The 14,407-nt window shown below is 37.3% G+C and overlaps 1 protein-coding gene across 2 annotated transcripts in view; it reads right to left on the reverse strand.

Annotated features, from left to right (window-relative positions):
* Window positions 1-14,407, reverse strand: part of KPNA3 (karyopherin subunit alpha 3) — a 92,071-nt gene that overhangs the window by 34,588 nt on the left and 43,076 nt on the right. For both annotated transcript variants that reach the window (XM_029210090.1, XM_029210092.1), the window contains one exon: window positions 6,322-6,366. In XM_029210090.1, coding sequence (XP_029065923.1) covers window positions 6,322-6,366 — 45 coding nt within the window. The remainder of the gene's footprint in view (window positions 1-6,321; window positions 6,367-14,407) is intronic.

Here is a 14,407-nt window from a genome sequence, read left to right on the forward strand (position 1 = left end):
AATCTTTATCTAGTGCTAGTCCTGTAAAACTTAAATCTTTATTTTACAGATGAATAAATGGGGACACAGAGAACCTGGCTAAACTAAATTATATACCTGGGAAATATCAGTTAAGATTTGAACCCAGAGACTGCAGAGCTGAGACTGTGGTGGCTACAGAGACTGTTTCTTAAATATATTCTACTGCTTGCTTTTTTTAAGATGTAGTCCAACTCTGGTTGCATCTAAATGCTTCTAAAGAGGTAGAAAAAAAATGCTCACAAGACAGATTTTCCCCTCAATATAAACATTTATGAAGTGATACTACTGATGGGTGGTTACATGAATATTCACCCAGGAGTTTTATATATTATCTTTACATTTTGGGCACTCTGCTCAATGTGTTATACCTCAACTGAAAATTGGAGGGAAAAAAACAACATTACTTGTTCATCAATCAGGTAAAAATCTGACAACCTAACACAAATTATTGTTCCTGAAGAATCACTTAACTGATCTTAACAAATGGCTGCTTTTCTTCTTTTCAAATGGATTCTAATTTACTAATTCAGGGTTTTTTAATTAAAACTTCTATTAAGATAATTGTAAATCTGCATGCAGTTGCAAGAAATAATGCAGAAATCCCTCGTACACTTTGCCCAGGTTTCCCCAATAGTAACACTTTGCAAAACTATAGTAAAACGTCACAACCAGGACACTGACATTGATACAATCCACTGATTTTATTCAGATTTTCTGTCTTACTTGCATTCACTGTATGTGTGTTTATGTGTATTTAGTTCTATACAATTTTATCACCTGTATATGTTCTTGTATCCACCATTATAGTCAAGATACTGAACAGTTCCAAAACCAGAAAATGCCCTCTCACCTCCCAGCCCCTACCAACCCCCAGTAACCACTCATCTGTCCTCCATTTCCAAAATTTTATCATTTGAAAAATATTCTATGAATGTAATCGTACAGTATATAATCTTTTTGTGACGGGCTTTTTTTGCCCAGCATAATTCTCTGGAAATTCATGCAAGCTGCTGCTTCTATCAGTAGTTTGCGTGTTTTCCAGAGTGTCTGTACCATTTTACATTCCCACCAGCAATGTATGAGTGAGCCAGTTTCTCTGTATCCCCACCAGCATCTGGTATTATCACTGTCTTTTTATTTTAGCCACTCTGACACATGCTTTTAGTTTGTCTTAGTCCGTATTTCCCTGACGGCTAATGATGCATTAATCAGCAGCAGCAGCATGATTGCTGTTGGTATATCTCCTTTAATGAAATGTCTCTTCATATCTTTTACCCATTTTCTAATTGGATTGTTTGGGGTTTTTTTTTACTACTGAGCTTTAAGAGTTCATTACATATGCTAGATACCAGTCCTGTAATGGATATGTGGTTTTCTTCCAGTCTCTAGGTTGTATCTTCATCCTGTTCACATGGGCTTTCACAGAGCAAAATTTTTAAATTTGTTAACATCCGATTTTCCTTTTATGGATTATGATTTTGTGGTGAAGTATAAGAACTCTTTGCCTAGTTCTAGATCCTGATGATTTTCCTCCAATTTTTTGTTTCTAAAAGCCTTATGCTTTACTTTTACATCTAGGATCCATTTTGTGTTTTTGTATAAGGTGTGAGATTTAGGTTGAGGTTCTTTTTCTTTTCTTTTTGCCTATGGATGTCCAATTGTTCTAGTACTGTACCATTTGTTTAAAACGCTATCCTTCGTCCATTAAATTAGTTGGGTGTTTTTGTACGGGCTGATCTCTGGGTTCTATCTCTGTTCCACTGATGTCTATCCTTCTGCCAGTACCACACAGTGTTCATCACTGTAGCTATTCTAGCAGCCTTAATATTGGGTAGAGCAACTGCTCCTATTTTACTCTTTATCAGGATTATTTTAGCTCTTCTAGAGCTTGTGCCTTTCCATGTACGTTTTAGAATAAGCTTGTCTCTGTCTACAAAAAAACCCTGGAGAGAGTCTGAAAACAGATAAACTTGAGAACAGGCATCTTTACTAAGTCAATGACCACAGTATATGCCTCTCCATTTACTTAAGTCTTATTTGATTTCTTTCATCAGCATTTTATAATATTCAGCATACAGATCCTATACATGTTTTCTTAATGTATATCAAGGTATTTTATGTTCTTTGGAGTGCTTATAAATGGCGCTGTGCTTTTAATTTTGGTTTCTGCAAGCTCATTGTTAGCATATATAAGTGATTAACTTTTATGTGTGATCTTGTTTTCTGTGACCTTGCCAAACTCACTTATTAGTTCTAGAAACTTCTTTCTAGATTCTTCAGCATTTTTTTTTTTAACATCTTTATTGGGGTATAATTGCTTTACAATGGTGTGTTAGTTTCTGCTCTATAACAAAGTGAATCATTTATACATATACATATGTTCCCATATCTCTTCCCTCTTGCGTCTCCTTCCCTCCCACCCTCCCTATCCCACTCCTCCAGGCGGTCACAAAGCACCGAGCTTCTTCAGCATTTTCTACATAGATAATCATGTCATCTAGAAATAGGGAAAGTTTTATTTCTTCTGTTCCAAATTACGTCTTTTATTTCTTTTTCTTGAGTTACAGCACTGGCTAGAACTTCCAGCACTACAATAAATAAGAGTGGTGAGAATGGACATCCATGTCTTGTTCCCAGATCTTAGGGGAAAAGCATTTAGTCTTTCACCATTAAGTATGATGTTAGCTATGAGGTTTTTTGTAGATGCTGTTTATCAAGTCCAGGTAATCCCCTTCTACGTCTAATTTGTTGAGTTTTATCAGGAATGGGGTGTCAAGCGCTTTTTCAGCATCAACTGATATGATCATATGACGCTTCCTCTTTAGCTTGTTAATATGGGGAATTTAGGCTTTTTTTTTTTTTTTTAGGCTATTTTTAAAAAGAGATATTTTACTTAAGTCAGACAGCTAAAACAAGTACTGGATCTGATCAGTCCAATGGGCATTTTGGTGGTGTTTTTCTTTATGTAAGAACTCAACCTGCCCCAATCCCAGATCTAATGACAGTAAAGTACTATGGCATATCTGACTGATCAATCACCAAGAGAAGATTATATCAAGTTTAATACAATGTGCCGAAGTTATAAATGCCAGTGACAGGTTTTGGATCAATTTTCAATTTATGAGGCATTATTCACTTAAACATTTACATTGAGAGGCATTATAGCATAACGGTTAAAAGCTCAGCTCTGCCATTTTTCAGCTGTGTGACTTTATGCAAGTTATTTAATTCCTATGTAATTCTATTTTCAACATGATATAAAACAGAAATACAGACTTCTGTGTAAATGTTGATGCATAAGGGCCTAATTAAATAAGAAAGCAAGAGATCAAGGAGACAAAAGAAAACAAAAGAGTTCAAACAAAAAGAGTCTGAGGCCAGTAAAGCACTACATATTAATAACTAGATTTCACCCTCAATTTTTATAGATCAGTATCAGTGTTATTCAAAGTATGGCCACTGGCTAAATGTCCTCGAACAAATTATTTGTTGTAGGTTTGCTACAAGATACGGAACTTGTGTTAGTAATCAACTGTGAAAATAAACACACCATTTAGTTCCATTATTCATTTATTTAGGCAGAAAGACTTTGGTGGTAAAGGAAGCAGTGTCTTGTTTAACATTTTGACACAAGCTCCCTGACTTGTCACAGATCAGTGCTTCTAAGCACTGTTCTATATCTAAAGTGTTTTTCTTAAAGCTTCAATAAATGATTTAAATTTAAGTAAAAATTTAAGATATCATAATTCAATTAAATTCTTGAACATGAGCATGTAATGAGTACCAACTACATGTCCAGAATTTGACTGGGCATTTTGGGATGGGCTAGGAGAGAGACCTGGGAGTACTGGGGTTGGGGGTCGGGGCTGGGTCGGGGAGTGTGGTTACTACCTTCACTTTAGAAGCTTACCATCTAACAGAAGTGTGTAGAGCTCATTTAAGAAGCTGGGAACGAGCTCTCTTTCTTGTATTCTCAAGAATCTCAATGTCAGTAATAACAATGCTGTGACTGTCTCCTCAATGGAGCAACAGAGACAGCAAGGTTGAAATCAGAGGCAGACACTCTGACCATAAAGAGTGGAGGAATCTTCTTTTGAAGGGCTCTACACACCTCTGGAGAATTATATCAAAATCAATTAAGCTTTGAAGTATAGGCATTGTTTCAGGAAAGGGTCACTTTCTGCTGCTTACTTAGGGAATTCTGAAATGTGAAATAAGGAACTGCTTGAAATTTCTTCAGTTAATTTTATTTTGATCCTCCTACAAGGATTTTTCAGGAATTAATCATAGTAATTGGAAAGGAAATAATGTTATCCAGAAGGAAAAAAAAGAGGAGATAAGAAAGCGGTCTCTAAAGAAACCAAGGTGAATATTCAAAAAGATGTACTCTGGGGGCTTCCCTGGTGGCACAGTGGTTGAGAGTCCACCTGCCAATGCAGGGGACACGGGGTCGTGCCCCGGTCCGGGAGGATCCCACATGCCGCGGAGCGGCTGGGCCCGTGAGCCGTGGCCGCTGAGTCTGCGCGTCTGGAGCCTGTGCTCCGCAGCGGGAGAGGCCACAACGGTGAGAGGCCCGCGTACCGCAAAAAAAAAAAAAAAAAAAGAGATGTACTCTGATAAGCAAGAAATTTTAATTCTATAAATTAAATACAAAGGGCAGCACAAGTATAAAAGGAACAAATCACCAAATATAAATATAAGTGAATAGCTTAGATTTATAAGCATATCAGAAGGGCGAAAAAGCTTAAAACAGGAGAGGATTCTGAGTAATACTAAGACCAATACAAAAGCTTCAGAATTGTATTCCAAGCATGAAAAGTTAAGGGAAAGTGAAGGTTCACATCTGGGGATAGCTGGTGTAATGTGAAGAGATAACAACAAATGAATAATTACTTAATTCCAATTTTATTCCTATCAGCTCTATTACAGAGAATGATCTTTACATGATGAATGAAAAACCAGATACAAAAGGATACACACCATTCTATTTACATAAAGTTCAAAATATGCAAAATATGTAAAATAATCTATAATGTTAGAAATCAGGATAATGGTTGCCTTTGGGGGAAAGCAGAAACTGAAGGGGCCTTGGGATACAGGTAGCGTTTCTTTCTTGATCTAGGAGCTGGTTACACAAATGTGTTCACTTTGTGAAAATTCATCAAGCTGTACACTTAAGTTGTGTTGACTTTTCTGTAGGTGTGTTATATGTTAATAAAAAGTTAAAAGGAAAAGAAAAAGAAGCTAAGTCCAAAGTGTTACGACTGGCAAGGAGCTCACCTTACTTTATTAAGCTAAGGTTTAGTTCACTTCTCTGGTCCAAATGACCCAAGGAGCTGAAAAAACTTGCACTGATGTTAATCTGTAAGTATCCATGAAGTTAAGGAGTTGAAAGAACACGGGATTAGCAAGTATTTTTCGAATTTAATAAAAAATGGAGCAGAGGGGGTACAGGAGAATGGGTCTCAGGAACTATATACTATACCAAGGAGCATAACATCGATGCTGAGTAAAAATTAATAACACAAAGTGGGTATGATAATACTTATTGAGTAAATAAATGCACAGGTCCATTTGATTCTAGTGACTCACTGAGAGAGTATGTACTCTCAGAATCAAGACCTTCTTTCTCTCTAAAACTGCAAAGTTTCAAGATGATAATTTAATATATGAGTTTTAGGAGTGAATTAGATCAAGAAAATCTAATCTAAGACAAACACAAAGATTTAGAAATAAGTTTCAAATCTATTTTTTTAAATGTACATGTATATAAACAGAATTTATTATGTGTACTTTGTTAACTGGTAATTAAAATTTGCTTAAAATAAAATCTGCTTGCATGAAAACACAATCTAATGAAGGTAATTCAAAAATAATGGAAGAAAAGAAATTTTAACAGTAGTTGCATTCAATTGGTAAGATATAAGATTATTCTACTTTATTTTTCTAAAGTGTCTTTAACAAGCACATTTAACTTTTACATGAGGAAGGTGGAGGAATTCTGTCTAGCACATAGCCCACATAGAAAGAGGTTATTAAGAAAAAACAATAGTAACTTCATCAGATGTTGTGAGAATTTCAATGACAGTGGTAAAGTACTTCACACAGTGCCTGGTAACTCAATAAATGGAAGCTTCTATAAATGTATACCATTATAAATTATTTAATGATATATTTTTATGCTGTGTAGTTTTAGGGATGCCTACTAATTTGCTGTAGTATTTTCATTATTCAAGTTATACAAAATTTTAACATCAGAAAAAATCTAATTATTTTTTATTAAACACAAATCACTCTTACCTTTCGCAGTTCAACTGTCACTTCATTTCTGTGTCTTCGCATTGTCTAAAAAGAAAGCCAAAAATTTCATAAGTATCTAAATATTGATACTGCTAGTACATAAATTAAGGTCTCTGGCATTTAAGATTTAAATTTAAGATTCTATTTTTAAAGATTAAGGATTAATCAGCTTTAGACTTTAAATGATGAACTACAGGAGGTTAAAAAGCCAAAACTCCTGTCTATTTTACTGGATATCTGTTGGTTAGTTTTGTGGGGAGTGGGAGGTAGAGCTTGGCTGCCTAGGATCCATCCCCGTTTCCTAACTGCACCCAGGTTTCTATGGGGAATTATATACTCTCCATTGTGTACAGTCTTGATGGAACCATCTATTAAAGCATCTCACTTTCTCCTAGCAAAAACAGGGCATGAGCTTAAACTCAGCCAGCAGAACTCTCCCCTATAACTCTAAACCTAGAGCAAAATGGAAAGAAAAAAAAAAAGCACATTAATTTCCAAAGGAAGCATTTGGACAAGGTAGTGAACCATGCCTATATCCTGAACTTGCTGTGTTCCTAGTTACCTGGTGTCCGTAACTCATTCTTTGAACCACCTCATATTCTTTTATTTTACTTTTCTACTTTTTTCATCTTTTTATTATGGAAATAGAAAAGTTGAAGAGTAGTGGGCACAGAGAACACCCAGAGAGTAATTCAAACAACGGGACCCCAAGTGATGAGTGCACAAGGGCAGGGCTCCAGGACAGAGCCAGAGGAGGTGGAAGAAGCAGCCAGGCTGGGGGTCGAGCACAGGAGACCTGAAGAAGGCGTGTCCCAGAGGCCAGGTGCCGACAGGCGGACGAGCCACAAGGAAGCCACCAGAAACTCTGACAAGTGCTTGGGTGGAACCCTGGTGGGGAGGCCGCCGTAGTTTCTAAAAAGCACCCAGCAAAGGTAACAGAGACGCTGAGTACTGGCAATCCTTTCAAGGAGTCTTGCTCCAGGACAGCAGTTTGAGAACCTCAGAGTCCACACTGGTGAGGAAGCAGGGTCCTCAGGGGCACAGCGGTCCAGGACACCTTTTGAGCACTTCTCAAGCATCATGGCAGGCCCTTCTCACAGCAGCCCTGCTGGGTCGTCCTCATCGTCCCTGGTCCTCAGGTAAGAAAGCCTGTAGGGGTCCCCCAACTTTAAGGAGCGGCTCCCGGCCTCTCCTGGGGATGGAGCCCCAGGGCCCTGTGGGCAGGCACCACCTTGCTCCATCTGCAGGTGCACCATCTCTAGAGGCTTCTTCTTTCTCTGAGTCGGCAGGGTCTGCCCGGAACCCCCACCTCATATTCTTCTAATAAATTATGGTTTTGCTCTTAAGTCAGCCAGAGCTGATTTTTGATGCTTGCAACTAATGTATTCTATTGCAAATGATTCATGTTTAAAAAAAGTAAATGCCTCATTGTCATGGCCTTAAAATCACATAAAAATGAAAATAAATTTGGGATAGATATTTTGTATCAAAAGATAAAGAAGTATCCTTCTACAATTTACTAAGAGGCTCTATCAGGAATGTTTTAACAGGAATTAGTGAAATGACTAGATATCCCTTCTCCCCTTGACATAGTGATATAATGGATTACTTTATTACACATACAAATATGATAAATGGTTACATTTTCAGAATAAAGGCTACATGTTATGGTATATTATTATTTTAATATACTGCTAAATTCAGTATGTTATTATTTTATTTAATGATTCTTTTGTTTATGGTACCTCTGTCAAGTTTTCTTAAACTGCAGTGATAAATTAATCTCTTTGCAGGGAAAAAATATCCCATGGAACACAAATTACAAACTTCGTTAAATACATTGAAATATTAACCTAGATATAAACTCATGCTTAAATATAGATATATATTAAATATAAACAAAACTGCCAAACAAAATTCAAATTAGTAACATTTATTTAATGTGATGGAATGATGCACTGATAAAACTATTATCACTAATAGGGTTCAACAGTACAAAGAAAGAGCCCTGAATCTAATTCTATATTTAATATGTTTCTGCATTTAGGCTTCAACACTCAATACAGAGAATGCTTTATGTATAAATTAATCATACAAACTGTAATAAATACTGAGCAATCAAATACCAATATTAATGAAGTGTTATTTGATCACTCTGTAAAGAAAGCTGTCTTTATTCACTTGAAGATTAGAACTGCACCAATTGTCAAAATTTGCCTGTATAAACATCTAATCCAATTGTTACTAGAGCTGAGAAGAAAAAGTATTTTCATTGCAATAACTATTACATTTAATTGTTTACAAATTGTTATAAGATAGTACACAACAAAAAGACCCAGGCAGCCTATTTCCTCCAAAATATGATCAAGTTACTGCTACACTGTAATTTCCATTAAAGTACTACTTCAGCTTGGATAGAAGTCATGAGTTAACTTCTGAAGTACTCTAAATTAGGAATCCACACTTCACAGGGGGTTAGTTAGCATGTGAAGTGCCCAAATCAGAGGCTAGCTCCCAATTAGTAAGTGTTTTGAATATCAACATCTGAATTTAGACATGTGTTTGTTAATTAGCATAAACGATGTTGGAAATAATTTTATATTGCTGAACTGGAATTCTTCAAGATATACGGATTAACTAGAAACACTGTACAAGTATCTTGATTCTTACCTGTTTGCGGTTTAAGAATCTGACAAGCCCTGCAATCTGTCTTCAGAGAAGTTTCTGGGTCTAAGCTTCCTTTTGATCCTGTGTCCCACCCCATCTTGGGGGATTCTGTCCGCTAATCCTAGTCAGATCTTTCTGGTATCTGCTGAGGGTTGAAGTTTTATTACAAGGTAGTAGAGTCTAAAAGAGCTAAACCCATAAAACAAGCTATATGACTTTTTGTGACTGCTTGCTAATACATGTTTGTATGGGTAGCAAATTCTGTCTAAGGCTTGTTTTATTATTTTATTATATATAACTCACTGGGAATTCCCTGGCGGTCCAGTGGTTAGGACTCAGCACTTTCACTACCAAGGGCCAGGATTCAATCCCTGGTTGGGGAATTGAGATCCCACAAGCCACACAGAGCGGCCAAAAAGAAAGAAAAAAAAAGAAAAAAGAAAAAAAATAACGTAACTCACTGACAGTAAAATTTCTAAGGAAAACCACCTATTGCCCTCACCTATCTATATAAAGGCCTCCTATTCATCCAAAAGAACCTATGAGTGTAAATGGCCAAATGGCTTAGGTCAGTTAACAACAGGTACTGACTACCATCTATGATACAAGTACCTTTGAGTTAGTCATCACTCATTCTCCTCCCTGTTTAAGTTACAGAAAAAGGCTTCTTAGGGCCTCTCCTCCCTTACATTCTTCCCAAGTGAGCTCATCTACTCTTATGTCTTCGATTACTGTTCGAAGACCACTCCCAAATATCTATCTTTATTCAGCTCTCTTGCCTGGGCTTCAAATCTGTAAGTATAATATTCACTCATTTGATAAAAATTTACTAAATTCAACCAAAATGCTCCAGGGCAATATGCCTGCAACTAGGAGGCAAGTATAGCAATTACAGTCTAGTACAGTGGTGAGCAAACTGCAGCCTATGGGCCAATTCTGGCAAGCTGTCTATTTTTGCAGGACCCCACAGGAATAGTTCGTATATTTTTAAGTGGTTACATTATAAATGATATTGTGTCTACATTAACTTAATTTTTGTCTCTTGGCCCACAAAGCCTACAATATTTACTATCTCTCCTTTTAAGAAAAAGTTTGCCAGCAGCTGTTCTAGGGAAAAAGATGGTAGTAATAAGCAGTAACACGAGTGTGTTAAATGTTAAGATAGGAAAGTAAATAATAAAGTTCTATATCAGAAGGAGACATGATCAGAGGGTCAGGAAAAGGCTCGCTGAAGAATTAAAATATGTGTGCACGTGTGTATGTTTAGGATTAGAGGACAGATAATTTTAAGGCCTCAAACTCAGCTGCTTATAAATATCACACCTGCTCCCCCATCTTCCCCTCCCAAAACAACACCCCCTACGATTCCATGAATATTCCCAATATTAGGAAACAGTGCAATCATCCAAACCGTTGCACGAACCCCTATCCTGGGAGATCATCCATGTCTACTCACTCTCTCATTCTCTGACATCCAATGGAGTCACCAAAATAGGATTCAAACCTTCTAGCTTTATTGCCACTATCCTAGACTAAGCCACCATCATGTCACATGTCACCCGGATCACTACTAGTCTCCTTCTATGCACTGAATCAGTTTTCCACAATGCAGCCAGATCATTCTTTTTTTTAATGCAAACCTGTGTTGCCATTCTCTTGAATAAAACCTCTCGATGGGACTTCCCTGGCGGTCTAGCGGTTAAGACTCTGTGCTTCCAATGCAGGGAGCGCAGGTTCAATCCCTGGTAGGGGAAATAAGATCCCACATGCCACACGGCTGAAAAAAAAGTTACCAGGACAGCCAAACCAAAACCCCATGGATAAAATCTACAAGATTGGGTGACAAGGTAACCCCACGAATTCTCAAATACAAGAAGGATCTGGTTAAATCACCAACTATAGGACTCACATGGGCTCAGCGTATCTGCAGAAGGGAACACAAGAGCAGAAGTTACTGGGTAACTGAAGGACTTGAGGGGAGGAGAACCCCAAATCATGAATTGTTAGAGTTTAGAAAGGCAATTTGAGAATAGCTGCAAATGGAAGGGATCTTTTGCACATGCTAACGTTGTAAAATATGACGAGAGTAGACTCAAAAACAAGGGGCTGAAGTCCCCCTACCTGGAAAAAGCCCTATAACTGAAAATAAATTTCCGGGAAAAGAATTCCAAGTGATCTGGGCTTCCCTGGTGGCGCAGGGGTTAAGAATCTGCCTGCCAATGCAGGGCACATGGGTTCGAGCCCTGGTCCTGGAAGATCCCACATGCCGCGGAGCAAGTAAGCCCGTGCGCCACAACTACTGAGCCTGCGCTGTAGCACCCACAAGCCACAACTACTGAAGCCTGCGCACCTAGAGCCCGTGCTCCCCAACAAGACAAGCCGCCGCAAAGAAAAGCCCGCTCACCGCAACAAAGAGTAGCCCCTGCTCTCAGCAACTAGAGAAAACCCGCGTGCAGCAGCGAAGACCCAATGCAGCCAAAAATTAAATAAATGAATAAATAAATTTATAAACAAACAAACAAAAAAAGAATTCCAAGTTATCAAGACATGCTCAATTGGGGCAAAGTAAAGAGAGGATCCAGATAAAAGTGGGTTAGTGAAACAAGAGCCAGATCTCAGAAAATAGGAAGATAAATAAATAAATAAATATATATATATATTTTAATTTAATCACTTAAAAAAAAACAGAAGAAGGGGGTCTAGAGTGGTAAAGCTAGAAAAGCTATTCTGACCCCCCACTCACTCCAAAGAGTTCAGGAAAACCTATTATAAAGTGTACAATATAAAAGGATTGGGGTCAAATTCTATGCCATAAGACACAAGGAGCAGAATGATGCAATAAAAGACTACCAAAAAGCTGTACCAACAAAACATGTAAAAATTATATCCTAGAGAATGATAGAAGATGTGAAAGAACATTATAATCAGAATTAGAAACACTCGGTAATGAGGTACTAGAAATCAGGAAAGAATTTGAAATAAAAGAAAAAAATATTTCAGAAAGGAAACCTAACCAAGAACAATAACACAACAGGTAATGCTTAAGAGATACAGAATGTGCAAAGAACTAAAATTTTAATAAAAAAGAAATGAAGGTGAAAATTATTAGAATTAAAGTGACAATAAAGATAATAATTAAAGGGAAAAATATACTGAAACTGAAAGACTTGAAATAAAATACTGAAAAAGCACACAATGTACCTGGGAAATCAACCCAGAAAAACCAATACCATGATATATTAGAAAGACTAATGGATTTCAAAAGAAAGAAAAGAAGAGAAAAGACAAGACAGATGCCTCTGGATGTCAGATATGTATACACACACACATATGGCAGATCTGATAAGTGAGTCCAACAAGGTCACAGGATACAAGATAAAAATATAAAAATCTGTTTGTATGTCTATATACTAGCAATGAACACATGGGCATCAAAATTAAAAATACAGGGAATATTCTAATTTCATTCTTTTATATGTAGCTGCCCAGTTTTCCCAGCACCATTTATTATTTTTTTAATATTTATTTATTTATTTTGGCTGTGCTGAGTCTTAGTTGCAGCACACAGCATCTTCGTTGTGGTGTGCAGAATCTTTAGTTGTGGCATGCGGACTTCTTAGTTGCAGCATGCAGACCCTTAGTTGCGGCATGCATGAGGGATCTAGTTCCCTGACCAGGGATCAAACCCAGGCCCTCTGCATTGGGAGAGCGGAGACTTACCCACTGGACCACCAGGGAAGTCCTAGCATCACTTACTGAAGAGACTGTCTTTACTCCATTGTATATTTTTGCCTCCTTTGTCATAGATTAATTGACCATAGGTGTGTGGGTTCATTTCTGGGCTTTCTATCCTGTTCATTGATCTATATTTCTATTTTTGTGCCAGTACCATACCGTTTTGATTACTTTAGCTTTGTAGTATAGTCTGAAGGCAGAGAGTCTGATTCCTCCAGCAATATACTAGCAATGAACACATGGGCATCAAAATTAAAAATACAAACAATATCATTAATAATCTCTCAAAAAAATAAATACTTAGGTACGAACCTAACAATATATGTACAGGATATAGATGTTGAAAATGATACAACACTGATGAAGGAATTCAAGAATCTAAAAAAAAATGGAGAGACACACTGTGTTCATGGATTGGTAGACTCAATTTGATGTCAATTCTCCTCACAATGATATACAGACTTAGCATAATTGCTTTCAAATCCCAGTAATACTAAAGTTTATACAGAAAGCCGAAGTAATTAGAATAGCTAAAATAATTTTGAGGAAAAAAAAAGTGGGAGGAATCAGTCTATCTAACTTCAAGATTTATTATATAGCTATAGTAATAAACACTTGTGTGATATTGGTGAAGAAATACATACACTGATCAATGGAATAGAACAGAGAACACAAAACAGACCTACACAAGTATGCTCAGCTGACTTTTGATAAAGGTATGAAAGCAATTCAATGGAGGAAAGTTAGACTCTTCAACAAATGATGCTGTTCAGGTAGATATTGATAGACAAATATATGAACCTCAACTTAAGACTCATACCTTACACAGAAAATAAAACAAAATGAATCATGCTTAAAAGTAAAACTACAAACTAATTTTTTAGAAGAAAATTAAGAAAGAAACTTTAGGATCTAGAACTAGGCAGAGTTCTCAGACTTGACCCTAAAAGCATGATCCACAAAAGGAATAACTGGTAAACTGGACCTCATCAAAATGTTAACATTTTGCTCTGAGAAAGCTTCCATGTGGAGAGGATGAAAACACAAGCTAGAAACAGAAAAAAAAAATCTGCAAACCACATATATATGATAAAGGACTGGTATCTGGAATATACAGAGAACTCTTACTCAAAATTAGAATACACAATCAATTAAATTAGAAAACGGGCCAAAGAAATGAAGAGACATTTCATCAGAGGATATACAGGTGGCAAATAAGTATATGAAAAGATGTTCAATGTTATTAGCCATTAGGGAAATGCAAATTAAAACCAAAATGAGTTATGACTACACACCTATCAGAACAGCTAAATTAAATAACTGAGACAACACAAATGCTGGGGAAGATGTGGAGAAACTCCTACATTGCTGGTGGGAATGTAAAACGATACCTGGAAAATCTTTTTTTTTTTTTTTTTTTGCGGTATGCGGGCCTCTCACTGTTGTGGCCTCTCCCATTGCGGAGCACAGGCTCCGGACGCGCAGGCTCAGCGGCCATGGCTCACGGGCCCAGCCGCTCCGCGGCATGTGGGATCCTCCCAGACTGGGGCACAAACCCGTGTCCCCTGCATCGGCAGGCGGACTCCCAACCACTGCACCACCAGGGAAGCCCCCGGAAAATAATTTCTTAAAAAACTAAACATGCAAATACACTGGACTTAGCAACTACTGAACATTTATTCCA

The sequence above is a fragment of the Monodon monoceros genome, unplaced genomic scaffold, assembly GCF_005190385.1.
Source record: "Monodon monoceros isolate NGI ecotype Baffin Bay Population unplaced genomic scaffold, NGI_Narwhal_1 Super_Scaffold_8, whole genome shotgun sequence".
Taxonomy (NCBI): domain Eukaryota; kingdom Metazoa; phylum Chordata; class Mammalia; order Artiodactyla; family Monodontidae; genus Monodon; species Monodon monoceros.